This window comes from Benincasa hispida, chromosome 6 (genome assembly GCF_009727055.1).
Source record: "Benincasa hispida cultivar B227 chromosome 6, ASM972705v1, whole genome shotgun sequence".
Classification (NCBI taxonomy): Eukaryota; Viridiplantae; Streptophyta; class Magnoliopsida; order Cucurbitales; family Cucurbitaceae; genus Benincasa; species Benincasa hispida.
The window spans coordinates 26,084,364-26,106,701 of record NC_052354.1 but is presented as its reverse complement, the minus strand read 5'-3'; the positions used below and the strand labels follow the sequence as shown (position 1 = coordinate 26,106,701).

The 22,338-nt window shown below is 38.5% G+C and overlaps 1 protein-coding gene across 3 annotated transcripts in view; it reads right to left on the bottom strand.

The window, feature by feature from the left end:
- Window positions 1-21,987, bottom strand: part of LOC120079772 (probable E3 ubiquitin-protein ligase ARI8) — a 45,458-nt gene extending 23,471 nt beyond the window's left edge. The window contains exons 1-4 of one of the 3 annotated variants that reach the window (XM_039034149.1): window positions 21,546-21,987; window positions 17,494-17,618; window positions 17,145-17,250; window positions 16,915-17,005 (exon numbers count right to left, since the gene is read on the bottom strand). In XM_039034149.1, coding sequence (XP_038890077.1) covers window positions 16,915-17,005; window positions 17,145-17,250; window positions 17,494-17,618; window positions 21,546-21,743 — 520 coding nt within the window. In that variant the 5' untranslated portion in view covers window positions 21,744-21,987. The other 2 variants (XM_039034151.1, XM_039034150.1) reach the window with 2 other exon arrangements.
- Between the last annotated feature and the right edge of the window lie 351 nt (window positions 21,988-22,338).

Below are 22,338 nucleotides of genomic sequence, written 5' to 3'. Positions count from 1 at the left end.
AGTGTGTTCTTTATCCTGAAAGATTCTTTGATTTCTTTCGAACCAAATTTCAACTAATATTGCTTTTACTGCATTGCACCAAATCAGATTTGGGGCTTTTTTGAGGATAGGACCAGTGAATAACTGCTGAACATTCTATTTACAAGTAAAGTCGAACACCCAGCTGATGTTGAAGGATTTAAAAGGACTAACCAACAATTTCTTGCGAAGAAGCAGTCAAAGAACAAGTGTTGCAAGTCTTCCCCTACTGATTTACATAAAACACATTGATTCAGAGAAATAAAATGGGAGGGCAACTTGTGTTGCAAAACTGATGCGCTATTTAAGGATCCAAACAGCAAGATCCAGACTGTAATATTCACTCTTCGAGGGGCTATTGGTCTTCCACAAAGCTTTTAAAAGGTGGGTGTCAATAGGTGAGGCCAAGGCAAGATGGTTAGACATAGATTTTACCGTGAATAAACCACTTGCTTCTAAGGACCAAGAACGATGGTCAGGTCTAAGAGAGGGCTTTAGATTGGAAATCAAGAGAAACAGAGTCTGAAAGTCTGGTATTTCTTCATCTTTTAACATTCTTCTGAAGGGTAAAGACCAAGATAGGGTTCGAGAATCCCAATTATCCAAAACAGATCCATTTTGGATAGAGGCAGCTCTAAATAAAGAGGGAAAACTGAGTTTAAGGGGTGAATTACCAGCCCAAGAGTCGTGCCAGAAGGCAATTCTGCTACCATTTCCCAATTTGAGGACTCCAAGGACTTCGAAGACTACAAAAAGACTTTCCCAAGTGTGCCAATCACCAAAACTTCTGCCATGAATACTCTTTATAACTTGTGTCCACAGAGAAGAATTCTCATGGAAAAACGGCACCCTCATTTGGCAAGAAGGGCCAAATTTCTGTTTTTTAAACCTCCTAGTGCCAGTCCCCATCTTCAACTTTTTTTTTATACAATCTCCCAATTTACCACATGATTTAGTTTTCCTCCTTTATGTCCTTCTCAAAAGAAATTTCTCATGATTCTTTCCATAGAAGAAATGACCATTTTTGGCATTAAGAAGGAAGACATAAAAGCTCGGTAGATTTGAAAGCACTGAATTGCATATAGTTGCCCTACCACCTCTTGAGAGGTTGTACCTTCTCCATTTATCGAGTTTACCTTAAAACTTGTCTAACACCGACTGCCAAAAGTCTAATTTCTTTGGATAACCGACCAAAGGAAGACCTAAGTATAAAAAAGGCAGCTGTAAAGATTTACAACCTAACCTTGATGCCACGGCTTCTTGCTTGGAGTCTTCAATATTAATTCCACATATGGCTGACTTTTCCCAATTTATTTTCTGCCCGGAGCACCATTCATATAATGTAAGAGTTTTCCAGAGAATCTCTAACATTCCATCATCGTTTCTACAAAATAAGAGGGGTGTCGTCTGCAAATTGGAGAATTGAAATATGGATATTATCCTTTCCTACCACAAAACCTTCATACAAACCTTTTTCATGAATTCTATTGACCAAGGCTGAAAGTACTTCACTTACTAAAAGGAAAAGAAAAGGAGAAAGAGGGTCTCCTTGTCTAATTCCTCTTGATGCCATTATTCTTCCTCTAGGCCTTCCATTGATGAATATGGAGAATTTAGGATTGGATATACAGCCCATAATCCAAGATATCCACTTTGAGTGGAAGCCTTTTTCATGGAGAACTTTTTCAAGAAACTCCCAATCAACTCTATCAAAAGTTTTTTCCAAACCAAGTTTTAGTATCCAACCTTGCTTCTTTTTAGCTCTATACTCCTCAACAGCCTCATTGGCTATAAGAATTGGGCCCAGGATTTGTCTTCCTTTGATAAAGGCACTTTGAGTGGAATTTATTAAGCTTGGCATGATCACCTTGAGCCTTTCCGCAAGCACCTTAGCTATTATCTTATAAATAATAGTAGAAAGGCTTATAGGTCGAAAGTCTCTGATCCTTACTGCTTCCTCCTTTTGAATTAAGCAAATGAAATTCTCCTTTATACAAGAGTTGAGTTTACCGTTGAGGTAGAATTCCTCGAAGACATCTTTAAAATCATCCTTCAACAAATTCCAGAAATGAAGAATAAACTCCACTGTGAAGCCATCTGGTCCAGAGCCTTATTTTTACCTAAGGCTTGAATAGCACTTTTAATTTCTGCTATGATGAATTTTGCAATCAAATGAGTGTTATCTTCAGTTGAGACTTTGACCAAGCCATATTTAAAGGAACTAAATGAGTACCTGAGTCCTTTGTGTATAAATTGGAGAAGAAATCCAATACGATAGTTTCAATCTCTCTGAAAGATTTGGTTGGCAATCCTTGATCGTTGAATAATTCAGCAATAAGATTCTTCCTTTTTTTAGCTGCAAGGAAACGATGAAAAAAAGAAGTATTCTCATCTCCCAAAAGTATCCAATTCAGTTTGCTTTTTTGGATCAGATCTCTTTCTTCTATTTGGTAAAGAGATATTAGATCAGCCTTTAAAGATAATCTAACATCTTTTTCTACTGAAAAGTTCTCAAGGCTGTTGGCTTGGAGGTCTTTTTCATTGATTTCTTTCATCAGGGTTTCTTCTCTGATTTTTTGGGTTTTTTCATGCTCTGCCAGCCATTTTTTAACACTCTGTTTTACTCTTCTTAATCTGGAATATAAAGCAAAACCAGCCCAATCTTGCTGCCCTTTTATCAACAAAGAATTTTCAATTATCCGACAGCATTCCTTATTTTTTAGCCAACTATTACAGAATCTAAAAGGGGAGGGACCCCACTCAAAAGCACCAGCTTCAAAAAGAAGAGGAAAATGATCGAAAATGGTTCGAGCTTGTCTTGACACTCTTGAATTTTCAAAGAACTCATCCCAATTTTGAGAAACAAAAAATCTGTCGATGAGGGATCTTGATGGCAATACTCCTTCTCTTGACCAAGAGAATTTTCCATTGGACATACGAATTTCAATTAAGTTTGACTCTCGAATAAACTTATTGAATTTTGTTATTTCTCTTGTAGATCTTCCTATTGGAAATCTTTCTTGTCTTCTTCGGAAGCAATTAAAGTCCCCTCCGAGACACCATGGCTTATCACAAGATTCTAATATGAAAGACAATTCAGTCCAAAGGCTGTCCCTTTCTCTGTAGCAATTCGGACCATACACATTTGTTATCCAGCAGCTTTTTCTACAAATTGTTTGACATTTTAAGGTCAAAGAGTATGATGCTTTTGAAATCTCTGAAACTGAAATTTTGGCTTCATCCCACATAGATAGAATACCTCCTACCCTACCCGAAGCTTCCACAAAAGCCAAGCCTACTTCTTTAGAGCTCCATAAGCTTTTAATAAAAGGTAGATCAAAGTTGTGTTTTTTTGTTTCTTGGAGAAGAACTATGTCAGGGTTTATTTTTTTCAAGAGTCTTTTGATTGCCAATCTTTTATTTCTATTACCAAGTCCTCTGATGTTCCATGAGATGATCTTCACATTGCTATTAAGGTTTAATGAGCTCCGGACAGATGATTAACCAAAAGTAAGTTCACATTTTTCAATTAGAGAATTGAGCTCCTGAGGTATGCAGTCTTTGTTAATTGCTGTTGAAAACAGGGAACTCTTATTTTCAATCCCCTAATCTTCCTCTGTTTGGAAGAGAAACTTTAAAGCATCCCCACTACCAAAAAGGTCTTCTGCTGAATTTTGTTCAACTTCCTGAATGTCTTTTTCAATTTCTTCACTGCTTGCACTTGTTATTGATGTATTTTCGAAGTCATGAAAGAATCCATGGAATGGAGAATCTTGCAAAAGAGAGGAATTTGGGTCTGAAACTTTGGAAGATGGCTGATTTAAAGGAAGCCGAATAAAAGAACAATTATCTGACCTTTTTGATTTGAAGTCTGGGAATTGTAGCCTTATGCAATAGTCCTCAATTAAATCCGAATTAGAGATGGAGGACCACGACTTGGTAACTGATTTATTCCTTTGCACAAAATGATTGGGGTACGGTATGAAAAGATGTGAGCCTTTTTGAGAAATTGCTGGAGACTAAGTCAATATCTTCTTTTTGATGTTGAAGGGGTGTGACTTGTGTAGGGCTGACTGAAGAGGGATTGGCTGCAGAAACGTCTTCAAAGTCGAAGATCTTTGATGAATTTTCCCCTGCTGTAACTGAATTGATGAAGCTTAAATTTTCAAATGGAAGAGAGAGAGTGCGACGGCTCCTATTAAATGAGGGAGAGCCGTTTTTTTTTACTTTTCTGCTGAACAAGGGGGGATTCGATAAGCATTAATTCCAGTGGTTCCTTCTCTTTCCTCAATAAATGTGACTGTTCAGATTCTTTATCTACAAGTTCACCAACCGGCTAAATTAAAAGTTTCTTTTGCTGTAAAAAGAGAGGGAACTCTTCTGCTCCCTCTGACACATTCGAGATCTTCTGAAAAGGGAGATGAAAAGACTTCACACTCTTATGCCAAGGTGACTTTTGGCCTTCTTCTTGATAACTTCCTTCACGGGCTTTTGAGATACTTAAAACTTCCTGAAGGTTTTGTTGTGTCTCTTCGAATTCTTCTGTTATTTTCTTGCATATTGAGTGTGGATGTTGCTTCAAGTTTTGTTGATCGGGACTCCTTAATAAGGCTGCATACGGATTTCTTGCAAATTTCGGTTTAGAATCTGAGGAAAGAAGAAAGGACCAATCTGATCTAAGCTCTTCAAATTCTAACCCTTCATCTTTCATGGCTTGCTGGATTCGACATATATCAATTGGATTGGAGAACTGATTAAGAAGGAGATCTCCCTTCCTACTTTTGACAAGCTCATCACAATGAATATCGCCAAAGTTTAGAAAAATGTTTCCACGCTTTTCATCTTTAATTTCTATGGTTGCTGGTATGAAACCACAGCTATTCCTTCTTACTTTAATTCTTGCGTCCGTACAATTGATGAAATTAAGAGTATCACTTGCTATACTTTCAAGGCCTCCGAAATATGCTCCTATAGCTTCAAATGTGGCTATGCACCAATAATCCAAAGGTAGGTTATTTACTGAGATCCAACCCCCAAATCCTTTCACTACTGTAGGTCTGCCATGCTTTTCTTTATTCCATCTTTCAAATAGAAGATGATAAGGCCCTATTGACTGCCATATTCCAGGTGTTTCAATCAGATCTTCTAGCTTCCCTTGGCTTAGCTTGATTAAGGATTTGTCTTCGAACAAAGGATTGATGATAACTGGTGTATGGAATACTTGTTTCAAGTTGTCTTCTATTTCCTTCCATTCATTAAAAGCAAAGAGCTTGGATATAATCCATAGCTGGTTAAAGTCTTCTTTAAGTACCTCTTGGTTTTTCTGGACCCAAAAAGCTTGTTTGAAATGCTTCATCTTTGATTCTGAGGTATGCTGCAGGATATAGCTTCTTTTCCTACTATGACTGATTCCTTTTTTCGTGGATCTTCTTTTAATCCAACGGTGTTGATAGTTTTGGTTACTATTCTCTGAAACAGGGGGTGTAAGCTGGGAAGAATCTAAAGAGGGCAAGGAGATTAAGAAGTTACTTACCATATCACTGAAGTCTTGCCATCCAATTGTTCCATCCCCAAAAGGGACGTGAATGTTTTATCTACCTCCTGTCCACGGCCAAACCGCGCATTCCACGAACCATCCTCTGTTGTCACGAAATTTGGAAAGACGGATGACATTTTGATCAACTCTTTCTTTTAGAAGGAAGAATTCAAACATTGGTCCATTCGACAGCTGCTTTAGACTTTCATTTAGCCATTGTAATAATGTAGAAGAGAATAGAATCTTTTGTCTTTTTACCATATCTTCTATGTATATTCCATTGGACACTTTCCACATATAGAAAAAGTGTTCTCCTATTTTGCAGCTTTTTATTTCCATGAGGTCTGACTCGGGGGTAAGAAACTGTGGGGAAGGCACTGGAAAATAGGTAGAGTAAGGGGAAAAAGAGGCAATGTGACTGATCAGAGAGGTTTAGCATCGGTGAAGGGAAAAGGCTCTTCATCCAATAAACCTCGGTGAAGGGAAAAGGCTCTTCATCCAATGTTGTTAGAAAAAGATGGAATAGGTGGGTGGGGGGATTACAAACGGTGAGGGAGAAGGCTCTTCATCCAATGTTGTTAGAAAAAGAAATAGAAAAAGAAGCAAGAAAGTTGAATAAATAATTAGAAAGAAAAACAAAAAAGAGAATAACAAAAAACAAAAAACAAAAAAAACAAAGAAAAAAGGAAAGAAGAATAACAAGAGAAAAAAAAGAAACAATTGAAAAGAAAGATATTAATAGAAATTTAAAAAAAAATAATAAAAAAACGAAATGGAAACCAAATTTAGTAGAAAAGAATGGTAAAACACACTATGAACAAATTGAAAAAAATAAATAAACAAAAACCAAAAGCAGAGCTGAAAAAGAATAAAGTTCACCTCTTGCGGTGTCGCTTCAAAAAATTTACACTTTCACCTTGCAATTTTTTTCCTTGGCTAATGCAGATTGCAGGCAGCCACTTCCAGTCAGCTTTATATTAAAATAACACAGAAAGAGCCTTATGGATTTTGTTCAACCGCTCCAACTTCTATTTTTCAATGCATTTTATATGTATAATTGGACCCACAGTGGTGGTCCACCATCAAATGAAATTAGAAGACATGCATATTGCTGCCACCACTTGAAGTTAATTCAGCTCAGCATGATGCACCACGTGTGTCCATAGCCACCAACATTCTAAACAATCTTAAGCTGGCTTTTGGAATGTGGTTCTCCAAGGTGCTTAGGTACCTAACAATGGTATTAGAACCGGTAGTCGATGTTCCGGAGAGGAGCATCGGCAGAGATTCTAACCGGATGTTTCCGAGTGAAGTATCGTCGATCTAGCTGCCAGGACATCAACTTTCCAAGGATGGGGTATTGTTAGGAAACAAGGTAGTATGGCTACCTTTGTCCCACATTGGTTAGAATGGGATGACCAATATGATACTTAAGTGGCTAGGCTCTCCCACCTTAATAACTGACTTTTCAAGTGTGGAATTCCAAGGTGCTTAAGTACCTAATAGTTTGTCATAGAACTGTTCAAAATGTCCCTCTAAAAAAATTCCTTGAGAACATTCTCTGATGTAGCCTAAGGAGATAAAATGAAAACTTTCTCCAAAAATCAAATCAAATCAAAGTCTTTATTATCAATCAAAAGTTTCCAATACAAGAAGACAATTTCTCTATTTATAGAGAATTGAAAAGCAAACTAACCCTAATCCTAATAAACCAAGGAAACTAATCCTAATTCTAATCAATCATGAAAACTAATCACAATCCCAATCAATTAAGGATTTGACCATATTACCTAATTTACCCTAATCCTACTACATCATTCTATCCCTCCCGGAAAAAAACTCGTCCTCAAGATTTAAAAAGAAAATGAAGACTACGATAAATAAAATAAAATAAAAATAAGCATTCTTAACATCAAAATATGTTGAAATTGTAAAATAAATTCATCTTCCAAGTTGATTGAAGGCAAATAATAGTGTGGCTTGAGGGAAAAATTGTCCAATCAAACAACATTGCAAAGGAGTTTTTTCTTTTAATAAGAGCAACAACTTTCATTGAGAAAAAAAATGAAAGAATATGAACATGTTTTCATCCTCCTTGTTACACGCAATAACACAAAAGGTTTCGTCCATTGATTCTTCCCCCTCCTTTGACACCTATAACTTTATTTAACAATAGGTTTGATTAACCTTTGTCTTCCATCATCACATTCATCTTTGTTTTCGCTTGAATATGTTTCATTTGTCTCTTCTTCTTCTCCTCCTCCTTCATCACACATCTTTTCTTCTTCGCTTGAATCTGTTTCATTTCTCTTCTTCTTGTCCTCCTTCATCACACATCTTTTCTTCTTCTTCTTCGTGCAATTGGTCTTCCCTTCCAATTTGGCTTTGCTTGAATTTCACCTGCAAGCTTCAACTGTGATTCATTGGATTTTCCTTGTGCAAATTTATAGCTTCGAGTGATTTCCAGCCTTTCTTAAATTTTCCCCAAAAGATCCCAAATTTCATCCATTCCCTTCCAAAAGTCTTATGTTTTGACCTCCGTGTTGGTGTTGGGATGATTTATGGGTATTCTCTGATGTTGGTCATAATAATTACTTAAATCATTTTCTAAATCCTCTTTCACACGCTGATGTTGGTCATAATAATTACATCGATTTCTTGAGAAACCGATTCGATTAGATCGTCAAGCTCTTTGTTGATAATGTCACTTTGTTATTTTAGAATCTTCATCGAAATCTCTAGAATCACTATAATCAAATTTTCAATGTGGATAATAATAAGTTGTTTAAGAAAATCGAGCATGAGCGAAATTATTATGTTGGAATTCTTCTTCTTAATCACTTCAAGTCAGAATTCCAGCACTGCTCTTGGGAGTAAATTTGACTTTCTTGCCTATATCAACTACTATATTTTTTCTTAGGCATCTTCCTTGATCGGTAATAGTCCATTCTTGCAAATCTTGAAAAAGAATTTTCATATCTGCTTTCTTTTCTAGAATTTAAAGGGTTTCCCTTATGTAGATATGGACTATTCAACAACGAGGACAGCTTATGAAGCTCCCTCTTGCAATTGGCATCGCCAAGAGTTTCTTAATCTTCCACCGGCAGCAATCAACGTTGGCCCAAATTGAGTAGCCTAAGGAGATAAAAGGAGAACCTTCTCCAATAATCAAATCAAAGTCTTTATTATCAAATTCTCACAAAGAAACATGAGAAGGATCCCTTAATCAAATCTAGTATATTTTCAACAAACCAACTTAGCTGGGATTTCGACTGGAGAAGTAGCTTGTTGACTTCCAAATCTTCTACAAAAAAACTTACCAGAATCATGCCATACACAAAAATAGGATCCATTTGCATAACAACTTTTTACTTCCATACTTTACTGTAAATTAGTTTACAAACAAGATGATCGAAAAGGAGAACCCATTGGAGAATTCTGAATCTTTGAACTCCATCTCAAAACTATTTGACAACTAGACGAGTAATCTATCTTATTATGACTGTGAGGTTTCTTGATTAATCAAAGTCTTTATTATCAAATAAAAGTTGTCAATACAAGAAGACAATCTCTCTATTTATAGAGAATTGAAAAACAAACTAATCCTAGTCCTAATTAATCAAAGAAATTAATCCTAATCCTAATTAATCAAAGAAACTAATCCTAATCCTACCTAATAAACCAAGGAAACTAATCCTAATTCTAATCAATCATGGAAACTAATCCCAATCCTAATCAATTAAGGATTTGACCATAAATAGCCTACTTTACCCTAATCCTAGTACATCATTCTCGAAATGAAAAGCTCCATTTCTATTTCAAATAAAAGAAATCCTTAAAAACTTTTTCCCAAAGACAACTTGCTCAATTTCTTCCAAAGTGAAAGAACCTATCATATCTTCCTCCTCCTCAAAAATAGGGCTCCAATCAATCCCTTGGACAAGAAGTTTAGGGGATACTGTAAGACCACAAATTATTTAAACTTATAAATGCAAGGGCAGCAAGGGAATTGAACAAACAACCAAGGGGGCAAAAGAAGGGAATATCGGGTAGAGGACCACAAAACGGTTATAAAGGACAGTAGCAACAGCAAGAGGACGTCAAGGAAGATTTGGGTAAAGGCTGAGTAGGCTTTTTACAGGAGAGGATTACTCGGCTCTCTCAAAGGTGCTGGGGAGTTTATTTTCCATTTTGGTTCTAAGTCTCGATAGTATAGAAGGGAGGGGTGTTGCTACATTTTGGGAAGGATCTGTATTAATGTCTTTTATGGCTGTGCCAAGACTTTTGAGGAAAGTTATATAAATAAGAGATCCACCTCTGTTTTCCTACCTTTCTATTTCCTTCTTCTTTTGCCTTGTTGTCTGTTGTGTGTTTGTGCAGGGTCGAAGAGCCTTACAAGTGGTATCAGAGCCCGCTTCATCCTGGGGCAAACAAGAGCTATGGCTAAAAAACAAATAGAGGAAAGAATGGAAAAAAACGAGAAAGAAGTCTCAGAAATGAAGGAGATGTTGATGGGGTTATGCAAGAACATAGAAAAGCTCACAGAGGAGATGAGAGAAAGCAATGTATCTCGGAAGGCCGAAGAATCGGGGACAACTGAAGGAAGACGAATGAAACTTAAAGGGAAGATCGATGAGGTCAACTCAACATCAAGCACTGGAGGGGGAGGAGTGGATAGAAGTAAATATAAAAGGCTAGAGATACCCGTTTTTGCCGGAGAGAACCCGAAATCGTGGGTGTATAGAGTCGAGCACTACTTCGAGATCCACGAGTTGTCCGATCAGGAGAAAGTGAAGGTAGCAGTAATCAATTTTGGGCCAGACAAAGTCGACTGGTTCCGTTGGAGCCACAACCGAGAGGCAATCAACACTTGGGAGGAGCTGAAGAGGAGAATGTTTGAATACTTCAGACCAACCGGAGAAGGAAGTTTAGGCGCATGGCTGCTGAGGATAAAGCAAGATGGATTGTACACTGACTACGTGAAGAAATTTGTGACATACTCAACCCCCTTGCCTGACCTAGCAGAAGATGTCCTCAAGGATACCTTCATAAATGGGCTGGAACCAACATTAAGAGCGAGGTTATTAGCAGAAAGCCAACCACCTTCGAAAAATGTATGCACAAAGCCCAGTTGGTGAGTGATAGAAGCATGGCCCTGAAGTTAGCCTTAGCAAACCTAGGAGTAGTTGGGCCAGGCAAAAAAGAAGCCCAAGTGAAGGAAGGTGGAACGTCGGATAGAAAAAGCGGGAAAATGGTGGATACTCAAGCGAAAAAACGCATAACATTACCCATGAAAGGCAATCTCATGAGGAAGGACCCGTCGATGAAGCGCCTTTCTGATAGCGAATTTCCTGACCGGCTGGATAAGGGGCTCTGTTTTAGATGTAATGAGAAGTATGCACTCGGACATCGATGCAAGGCTAAGGAAAATCGCGAGCTGATGTTGTTCATTACCAACGAAAGAGAAGAAGCAACCGAGGAGGAGGAGGAAGGAGAAGAACCGAGAGGAAAGGAAGTCTTAGAAGCCGAAGAGACGGCAGAGATTGCGTTGAGATCCATGTGTGGGCTATCAGCCCGAGGAACGATGAAGTTAAAAGGAAAACTGAAGGGAGGGGAAGTGCTAGTGTTGATCGATTGTGGTGACCCACAACTTTGTTCACCAGAAGATAGTAAAAGAGTTACATCTTCCAATAGACAAGAACTTCTTGGTGATAATTGGGAATGGTGCAACCATACGAGGGGAAGGACTATGCAGAGCAGTAGAGTTGAAGCTCCCCAACTTAAATATGAAGGCTGATTTCCTGGCGATTGATCTAGGACAAATGGACCTGGTGTTGGGGATGCCATGGTTATGCACAACAGGGTTTATGGGAGTTCATTGGCCCTCACTAACCATGTCTCTTTTGGCAGGGGAATCACAGGTCATGCTGCACAGTGATCCATCTTTGACCAAAGCAGAAGTATCTTTCAAAGCCTTGACAAAAGCTCGGCAAGCAGAGGATCAAGGGTTCCTAGTGGAATTCCAGAATTTCGAGTTTGAAAATAAGGAAGGGGATGAGGAGTTGAACGTACCAAACAAAGAAGGACTACCAGTCATGATCAGAGCCTTGCTAGATCAAAACATGGATATATTCGAAGAACTTACAACACTTCCTCCTAGAAGAGCAGTCGATAACCGCATCCTGATGAGTGCAGACCAAAAGCCCATCAATGTGAGACCCTACAAATACAGCCATAACCAGAAAGAAGAGATTGAAAAGCTAGTGAAAGAGTTGCTCAAGGCTGGAATCATATGACCAAGCCATAGCCCCTACTCCAGCCTTGTTCTGTTGGTGAAAAAGAAAGATGAAGGGGGGAGATTTTGCATCGACTACCGGAAGCTAAACCAGGCGACTGTGGCCGATAAATTTCCCATACCAGTAATCGAAGAGCTGTTGGATGAGTGGCACGGAGCAGCAATCTACTTCAAGCTCGACCTAAGATCGGGCTATCATCAGATCAAAGTGAGCGAGGGAGATATTAAGAAGACAGCTTTCAGAACTCATGAAAGACACTACGAGTTTCTAGTGATGCCTTTCGGTCTTACAAACGCCCCAACCACCTTCCAATCACTCATGAACCAGGTATTTCAGCCATTCCTTCGTAGATTAGTCCTAGCTTTCTTTGACGACATTCTGGTGTACAGTCCAAACATCTCGACTCATGAGACTCATTTGGGAATAGTATTCAACGTCCTTCGTGACCATAGGTTGTTTGCCAATAGAAAGAAGTGCACATTCTGTCAAACCAGGGTCCAATATTTAGGTCACTGGATTTCAGCCCAAGGGGTGGAAGTGGATGATGGGAAGATTAAAGTTATGAGAGAATGGCCCTAACCAAAGAACGTGTCCGAGTTGAGGGGTTTCTTAGGTCTCACGGGTTATTATAGGAGGTTTGTACAAGGATATGGAAGCATCGTAGCCCCCCTCACCAAGCTCCTTCAGAAGAATTCGTTCATGTGGGATGAGGAAGCCACTCAGGTGTTTGAAAAGCTTAAGCAAGCCATCGTGACAGCTCCAGTATTAGCCCTCCCTGATTTCTCCAAGACATTTGTGATAGAGACCGATGCTTCAGATTTGGTTTAGGAGTCGTGCTATCGCAAGAGTCAAAACCAATAGCATACTTCAGTCAGAAACTATCAGAAAGAGGTCAAGCCAAGTCCATATACGAGAAGGAATTGATGGTTGTAGTTCTAGTCGTACAAAAATGGAGACACTACCTGTTGGGAAGCAAATTCACGGTGATATTGGACCAAAAAGCTCTCAAGTTTCTGATTGAACAACGAGAAGTTCAGCCCCAGTTCCAAAGATGGTTGACAAAGCTTCTAGAGTACGACTTTGAGATTCTCTATCAACCAGGCCTGCAAAACAAAGCAGTGGATGCATTGTCTAGGATGCCGACTCCCGCGGAATTGTGTACTAGGAGCCCCGACTATAATAGATATTGAGGTAGTACTAAAAGAGGTTGAGGAGGATGAAGAACTCCAAAAGATCATAGCCATCTTGAAGGAAAATCTAGAGGGAAAACCGAAATACAAATGGCAACATTACCGGTTGTTATATAAAAACGGGTTGGTACTCTCTCGAAAGTCTAGCTTCATTCCCTCATTACTGCATACATTCCACGATTCAGTGTTAGGTGGTCACCCCAGGTTCTTGAGGACCTATAAAAGGATGAGTGGGGAGTTGTATTGGCAAGGGATGAAGATGGACGTGAAGAAATATGTAGAAAGGTGTGAAATCTGTCAAAGGAACAAATGTGAAGCCCTGTCACCAGTAGGTTTATTACAACCTCTCCCCATCCCTTGCCTGATTTTGGAAGATTGGAGTATGGACTTTGTGGAAGGCTTGCCAAAGGATGGGGTTTATGACTCCATAATGGTGGTGGTGGACCGTTTAAGTAAGTATGCGCACTTCATACCACTCAAACATCCTTTCTCGACCAAGCAAGTAGCAGAAATATTCATCCAAGAAGTTGTGCAACACCATGGGGTTCCTTTATCAATTTTAACGGATAGAGATAAAATATTCTTGAGTAACTTTTGGAGGGAAATGTTCATGACTATAGGAACTCAGCTGAAGAGAATCGTTCCATCCCCAAACCGATGGACAAATCGAGAGGGTGAACCGCTGCCTAGAGACATATCTCCAATGTTTTTGTAATGAACAGCCGACGAAATGGAACAAATGGATTGCTTGGTTTGAACTATGGTATAACACGACCTTTCACATCTCTATAAAGACGACCCCTTATCAAGCAATTTATGGAAGGCCTCCCCCACCCTTAGTCACGTATGGAGATAGGAAAACCCCCAACAACTCAGTAGAACAGTAGCTACAAGAAAGGGATCTAGCCCTTAATAACCTGAAGGAAAACTTAGCCATTGCACAAAATCGGATGAAGAAACAAGCAGACAAACATCGAAGAGAATTGACTTTTGAAATTGGGGAAGAGGTCTATCTGAAATTGCGACCCTATAGGCAGAAATCCTTAGCAAAGAAGAGGAGTGAGAAGCTGGCACCGAGATTCTATGGACCATATCAAGTGATCAAACGGGTGGGAGAAGTCGCTTACAAGTTAGCCTTACCTGCTAAGGCTGCAATCCACAACGTGTTCCACATATCCCAACTAAAGAAGAAGCTGGGACAAGTCCACCCAATCCAACAGCATCCACCAATCCTCCAATCCTGACAGAAGAATTTGAGCTACAGACTATACCGGAGACAGTCCTAGGAGTAAGATGGAATGGAGACCTAGCTACCAACGAGTGGCTTGTCAAATGGAAAGGGTTGACTGAGAATGAAGCTACATGGGAGGCTGTCCATGTCATGAATCAACAGTTTCCTCATTTCCACCTTGAGGACAAGGTTCACTTCGAGAGGGGAGGTATAGTAAGACCACAAATTATTTACACTTATAAATGCAAGGGCAGAAAGGGAATTGAACAAACAACCAAGAGGGCAAAAGAAGGGAATATCGGGTAGAGGACCACAAAACGGTTATAAAGGACAGCAGCAGCAGCAGGACGTCAAGGAAGATTTAGGTAAAGGCTGAGTAGGCTTTTTACAGGAGAGGATTACCAACTCTCTCAAAGGGCTGGGGAGTTTATTTTCCATTTTGGTTCTAAGTCTTGATAGTATAGAAGGGAGAGGTGTTGCTACATTTTGGGAAGGATTTGTATTAATGTCTTTTATGGCCGTGCCAAGACTTTTGAGGAAAGTTATATAAATAAGAGATCCACCTTTGTTTTCCTACCTTTCTATTTCCTTCTTCTTTTGCCTTGTTGTCTGTTGTGTGTTTGTGCAGGGTCGAAGAGCCTTACAGATACATTCTGGCCATAAAGATTTGAGCAAAAAGATATAACCTCTTCCTCGATCTCCTCAACCTTCCTAATGATCTCCCCAAAAAGAAATTTGGATTTGGCCTTTATTAACTTCGAACTCTTTGACTATTAAAGCCTTCTTGGATGATTTGGCGGGCACTGTTGCTTCTCTTTTAGAGGACCTTTACATTGCAATTTGGAAGGATAAGTATTCAAAGAAGATTAAATTTTTTTCTTCGGGAGCTTAGCCTTTGAGCTACCAATACAACTGATCGTTTGCGAAGGTGCATGCCTTATATGGTTTTATCTCCTTGGTGTATCATGTGTAAATCCAATGAGGAAACTCCGTGACATCTTTTCATGCATTGTTCGTTTGCTTATCGTTTTTTGACGACTATGTTGGGGGCTTTTGGTTGGTCCTTGTCCTTCCCTTTCCTATATGATTCATTATAGCTCCTCTTCGTTATTTTAGCGGTTCATCCATTTCGTGTTATTGAAGAGGCCCTTTGGCTTACATTGAATCGTGCTTTTTATTTTTTTCTCTTTTGGGGTGCTAGGAACGGTCATCATTTTAGGGAGGTTTCCTATAATTTTGATCTTTTTTTTTTTTTGAACTTATTATCTCTAATGTGTTTTCAGTTGTGTGTACGAAAATACACCCATTTACTTTTTATTTTTGGTATCGTTGCCAGAAATACACACCCATTCACTCTTTATAGTTCTTCTTAGTTAATCTCCAATTCGATACTCTTTTTGTAATCACCTATTGGTGTTCGGAGTTTTTCTCCTTGTTTCATTTATCAATGAAAATGTGTCTCTTTCCATTTTAAAAAAAAAATGATCAAATGACCAATTGTGTTCCTACATTTTCGGCCACTCGCTTCTCTATGTAAAAAGAAAGTGTTGCAATCTCCTTCCTTAGCCCATTTGACGTTGGCTTTTTGCCTCCAACTACTAGATTCCTTCCTAATTACATCTGGGAATTCTAACTTGAGAGAATTTCGCACTTCTTTCATAGTAACATTGAGCCTACCCTCGGCTTCCAACTCATCAAACTCAAATATCTTAGCCAAAAGCTCAAAAATCTTGATTTTGATATCTCCAAAAACTAATTCAAATTTGTGTTAGACATTTTTCTTGCATTCATCACTTTCCATGAAACAATCTTCCCATCCTCCTCCACCTAACTTTGCTTCTCTGATTAATGACCAATTAATCTTTTTTTGAAAAGGAAACGATTCATTATATTAAGATAATTGTGAGCTAAAGCCCAAAGTACAAGAGGATTATACAATGAGCAAAAACAAAGACTATAGGATCAGCAAGCGCATCCGGGCATCTCAACTAGGTTGACACCCCCTTAGCGCCCTCATCACATCCAAGAAAAGAGAATTAAAACTAATAATAAGAAGTCAAAAACATGAAACAAACAGCATAACGAGGCCCAAACAATGGCCGAAGAAGGGGGGAACTTAAAAGAAGAGATGAAGGAAAGAAAGAAAAGACAAGCTGAAAAAACGAGGGAGAGCAAACAGCTGATGAAGCTAAGATCCACCGTTGGGATGGGAGACAAAAGCTCTCCAGTTGAGGATGAAATCCATTAAACTATAGCTATTAAAGTAATGATCAATTACATCTTTATCTTGTTCTTTTGCTTCTATGGACGAGGAGGTATTTCTTCCTAATTCCCATGAAAGATGAAGTACTATTTTGCAAATATCTTATCCTATAGCCTTCTCAACTTATTCTTTTTAATCAAGGAGAAGAACAAGCTCCCAAGTCATTGCACTTTGATTCTTTTTGTAATCTTGTACAAATGACAACCTCCTGGTGGGTAGTTTTACACAGGAAATTCTTTTGTAATAATAGCTCATCAATGACTATTAGAGATTTGAAGGCTCCTTTTGCATATAGCTTGTTATGTAGGAAAAGAAAAGGCTAGAACCAAGCAGATATAACAGAACAGTTAACAAAGACGGCTTGTCATGAGTTAGCAAACCTGTCCAACACGCATTGCAAAATGGATGACCACAAGCAGCAGACTGGATCTTATCACGTGAATAGATTTCAAAACATATACCACAAGGTAGCTGCCAAAAAATAAGGTATATGTATATCATAATACTGTTTACATTCTTAATTTTACCCAGCAATTGTTAATGCAAAAACAATTACCAGAAGCTCAAAAAAAAAAAAAAAAAAAAAAAAAAAAAGAGAGAGATTGCTTACTTCTGCTTCATTGGAATGTCGCAAAATTGGTTTTTCTAGTAAGCCAACAGATCTACGGACCTTTTCTTCATCTGCAAACCATTCATCATGCACCTTACTGACACTCCTGCAAAGCAAGATCGTTGTAGAATCCCTAAAATTTAGAACATGAAATTGGGCATATGATATTTATAAAGTGGAAAAAACACGAAGTGAGCCGGGACATATTATGTAAGGACCTCAAGAACATTATTGTGGTGCAATAACTAAATCTACAATGTTATGTAATAAGCGTATACTTCCATTAATAGGGTTCATTATGTCAATCATCTGTATTCAAGTACTTGACATACAGGTCATAAATTTATACCAGTTGTAATATCGGAGCAAGATGCTCGCGGCTACTTTTGAAATAGAAAGAACAGTGGATACTCTCATGATGTCTTCCTCCTGTCGCTGCTGTATATCTGCCTCGGCCAAGATTACATAGTTTTGCTGAAAGTGTATACAGATGGATAATTGTGAGACAACAAACGAAATTACAAATGGAGCCTCCAATCTAAAGGATTACAAAAACATTTCAAATGGGTAAAAAAACAAAGTTAAACCATAATTACAAGGGGTTCAATTTACACCAAGTGAGAGCTAAGTAAGACGATATGGATGAATCAAAATCATGTTTCTTGTCGAAGAAAGTAAGAGAATTCCTTTCCAACCAAGTAGACAAATAGAACGTCCTAATGAAATTCAGTCACAACGTTTTCTTCTCATTAAAACGATAGCAAATGAGAGCTAAGTAAGACAAGATAGAGTTACTGAACAATTTTTGCACATAACACAGTGGGGGTGGGGTTAAATAAAACCGTGGGGACCTTCATTGAAGCTTGACTTCAGTGTTTAAGCATGAATGGCTAAATTCCCAATTAAAAAACTCAACGATTTTAGGGAATTTTCCACCCCAAATGGCTCAGCAAAGATCTTAGTTTCATTGGATGCTATTGGAAGCCAAAGACCTAGGTGAAGATACCATTTCTGACAAGGGTCCTACCCATGAGTCTTCATGAGCTGATACCATCACTGGGAAAGGGCATTGAAAAGCATAGCCCATTGCCAATTTTTACTTCACTAAGATTACTCCTTGACCAAATATTCCAGGTTGCCGCTTCACTATTCCACAATTCAAAGATGGCAGCTTTTTTTTTTAGAGTCCTGTCCAAATCGTTAAAAAAAAAAAGGAAAAAAAAAAAAAAAAAAAAAAAAAAAAAAAAGGACAAACAAACTTTTTTAGCGAATCTGCCACCCCAAATGACTGGGTAAAGATGAACTTTTCTTTGGATGCCACTCGAAGCCAAAGACCTAGACGTAATTTAGAGGTGAAGATACCATGTTGAGGTTCCATACCATGAGTCTGCACAATACAACTGGGGAAAGGGCATTTGAAAGCATACCCCATTCGCCGATTTTGACTTCATTAACATTTCTTCTTGACCAAATCTTCCATGTCGATGTTTCACTATTCCACAATTTAGAGATGGCAACTTCCTTTTTGAGATTCCAAATAAAATGCTTATCTTTTTTAGGAATCTCGCACCCCAAATGGCTCTCTAAAGCTCTTTTCATTGGATGCCACCGGACGGCAAAGACATAGACAAAGATTTAGAGGTGAAGATATCATCTCTATCAAGGTTCCAAATCCATGAGTCTTCACAATCAGATGGCACAATCAAAGAAGGGGCATTAGAAAACATAGCCCATTTGACAATTTTAACTTCATTAAGATTTCTCCTTGGCCAAATATTACATGTTGCTGTTTCACTATTCCACCATTTAGAGATACTAGCTTTTTTTTTTTTTTTTTGAGAGTGACTGAGTGAGAACAAATAATGAGGGATAACCATCTATAAGAGCCCTATTCCCTACCCATTCCAGCCAAAACCAAGAATTGTTGCCCCTACCAACTTTACAAGTGACAGGTTTGTAGATAGTGTTTTATATTTTGTTGATGTGTTTCCAAGCACCTTTTGCTGTAGAAAGGGAAGACTGACCTGGTTTGAGATCAAAGTGTAAGGAACCATACTCTAAAGCAATCACCTTTCTCCATAAAGCAAGTTTTTAAGCCTAAAATCTCCAAATCCATTTGGCTAAAAGTGATTTATTTTAGTCGAAAGCCTATGATCCCCAAGCCACTCAATGAGAGGAAACTTCAACTTTATCTCGATTAAGAAGATGAGAACCCAGGTGTTTGGGGTTTTCCTCTGATTTCATTTATCAATGAAATGTTTCTTTTTCCAAAAAGAAGATGAGAACCCAATTTCTCTTTGTTGTCATTCCAAAGAGTTACAAAAACTACAAAGCAATGGTTCAATTCAAATGATGTCGATACCTTGGAAGGGATAGGGAAAAGTGAGAAGTAATATATTAGGAAGCTAAGAAGCACCGACACTTCTAAACTAGCGGAGTGTCGGTGTCAGACACGTGTCGGACACCAACACGCTCCGACACGTCAGCTGGCATGTCCATTATTTCATTATTATTTTTTTGTTTTCTGACACATGTAGGACACGCCAAGGACACTCCATATGCAAAACGATTTTAATAAATAACGTTGATAGCTCATTTAAGAGGTATTTTAAGCCAATTAAAATTAACTATTCAGCCGAACATTTCCAAAATTCTAGAGTGTTTACACACTTTCTCCATCTAGAACACTTCACCCACAAGACTTAACCCACAACCTTTTTCATACTTTTTGTTAAATATAAGTGCACATATTTCACAATATAACAAATTATGCACACATATATTTATTTTTGAAAAATAAAGAAATAAATAAATAGCATGTCCCTAATGTGTCATGTCCTACTTTTTAGTAAATTGGAGTGTTGTCGTGTCGGTGTCGTGTCATATTCGTGTTGCGTGTCAATGTCCATGCTTCTTAGTCAGGAAGGTTGGACAATGTTAGCTTGGATAAGGGCGAGTTGGCCACCCTATGAAAAGAAGGAATGTTCCCATAAAGTGAGCCTTTTATTCTTCCACCTTCTCAATAATTAGAGCCAAAACAGAGGAACATTTAGGCTTATCATTTAGAAGCAAGCCACAGTAGGTAGCAGGCCAAATACACTATTTGCAGCCATACTTGTTGCCTAGAGTGGAGACCAATCAAGGATCCATGTTGATTGCCAAAAATTCTAACGTTAGACAATTAATAGTGAGACCCAAAGCTCTTTCAAAGAGCTTGATGAATGTGATAGGTTTGTCAAGGTGTGTGACTTTGTGGATGAGAAGAACATGGTATCATTTGCAAATTGAAGATGCATAATAGTTAAGAAGCAACATTCTTTACCACAACAAATCATTTAATCAATCCATCACTTTCCGCTTATAACACCCTACTAAGACAATCCATGATAAGAATTTAAAAAGTAAGGATCACCTTTCCAAAGACCCCTTGAGGCCATAATCTTTGCACCAGAATTGCCATTTATAATATTGGAGAAATTGTATGAGGAAATGAAGCCTTGGATCCATCTTCTCCACTTGATGCCAAAGCCTTTGATTCAAAAAATGAGATCAAGGAAATCCCTCTGTCTCTTTGAGGAAATAAAGCAACAATAACTTCCCAAAGCCACTCTCTCCTGCCTACTCACCCACCCTCATTTCTTTTCTTTTCTTCTTTTCTTTTTCTTTTCTCTCTCTTTCCTACTAGCAAATGTTCTAGAGGAGAGCACCACAAGCATTAGTCCACAAAACCCACCAACAGTTCCTGAATCTTGGCTCTACAATCGCCTAAACCACCAGATTACCGGCCAATCTAGTCCAAAACAAGCCCTGTAGAGAAGGAAAGCTTCCAAGAGCATAAACCACAAAGTTTATTCCCTGGCAGAAAAAAAATTCGTTTTTGGTTCTCTCTTGTTATTAATACTATTTTGCAAGAGTTAGATAAGCCACTGCCAGCAGGCTCAGCTGCTGCGCTCTACAACAAACCAGACCAGCCATTATGCTTCAAACTCAACCTCGACAATACATGGAACACTCTAATTCTTCCCGAGAAGTATCACATTTCAAGATACATAACTAAAAATAACAAACTTCAAGAGTTCAATTGCACTTGAGTACCCAATTAAACCATCAAAACGAAACAAACCCATATGAAGAGAATGATAAAAATTATCATGACCAATGTGGCTATCATCATCAACAGAATGATAAAAATTCTCTAGCTACGCATTTCTAGAAAGAGACAAAACAATCCCCATCTCATACTCGAATATGGAAAGAAAAACGGAGGAATAAAAAAGAACTGGAAATTCAGATTGGTAAAGAATAGAACAGAGCAATCAACAAACACCAGAATTCGCAAAACTACAAATTATGAAATGCCCATGAAGAAACGCAAAAAGTTCGAGAGTCGAACAATATGACCTGGTGCCGATAGGAGACCATGTCGTCGGAATCGTCGGAATCATTATCAACAAACTCGTAATCACCGACATCAGCATCGTCGCTGTCGATGGCAGCAGCATCGTCGTCTCCGCCACTGTAGAAGTCCTCCTCATTGTCAACAGAGTCGTCGTCGTCGTCGTGGGCATCGTGCATGTCGAGCTCATCCTCCGATTCCATTTATGCTCGGACCCTTTTGGAAGCAGAAGGCCCCAACAAGGACTCGATGGAAATTGAGATTGAGGAAGTGATGAAGAAGTAGGAAGATGAAAATGCGAGTGATCGAAAGAGGTGGAAATGGGAGAGTGGGGAAAGTGAGAAGAAAGAGGTAGTGGTTGATGACTGATAAGAGAACAGAAGCAAAAGTAGGGGTTCGTACCAAAGAGAGATGGAAAACAGAAGTCAGAATTTCAAATTAATATTTCCTTTCGGCTCAATGTTTTTTCTTCTATTAGATAATGGATTTAATAGACAAAATTTTTGAAAATATTTTTAAACATACGTAATTTCATTCTTTAGTGTTAAACAGTATCAATCATAGGAGTCTACCATTCATATGGATGTCTATCACTAGAAATGTCCATATAATATACAGGATCAGAGTCCGTGTGAGAGAGAATGGGAAAGATTTTTCCCTATTGACTAAATAGAGACGGGATTCCCCGATCTCGATCCCGACGAATATATATACTCAACTAACTAACATATGACATATATATAATAACACATATCCATCATACATATAATATTATATGTATATATATTATAAAATTGA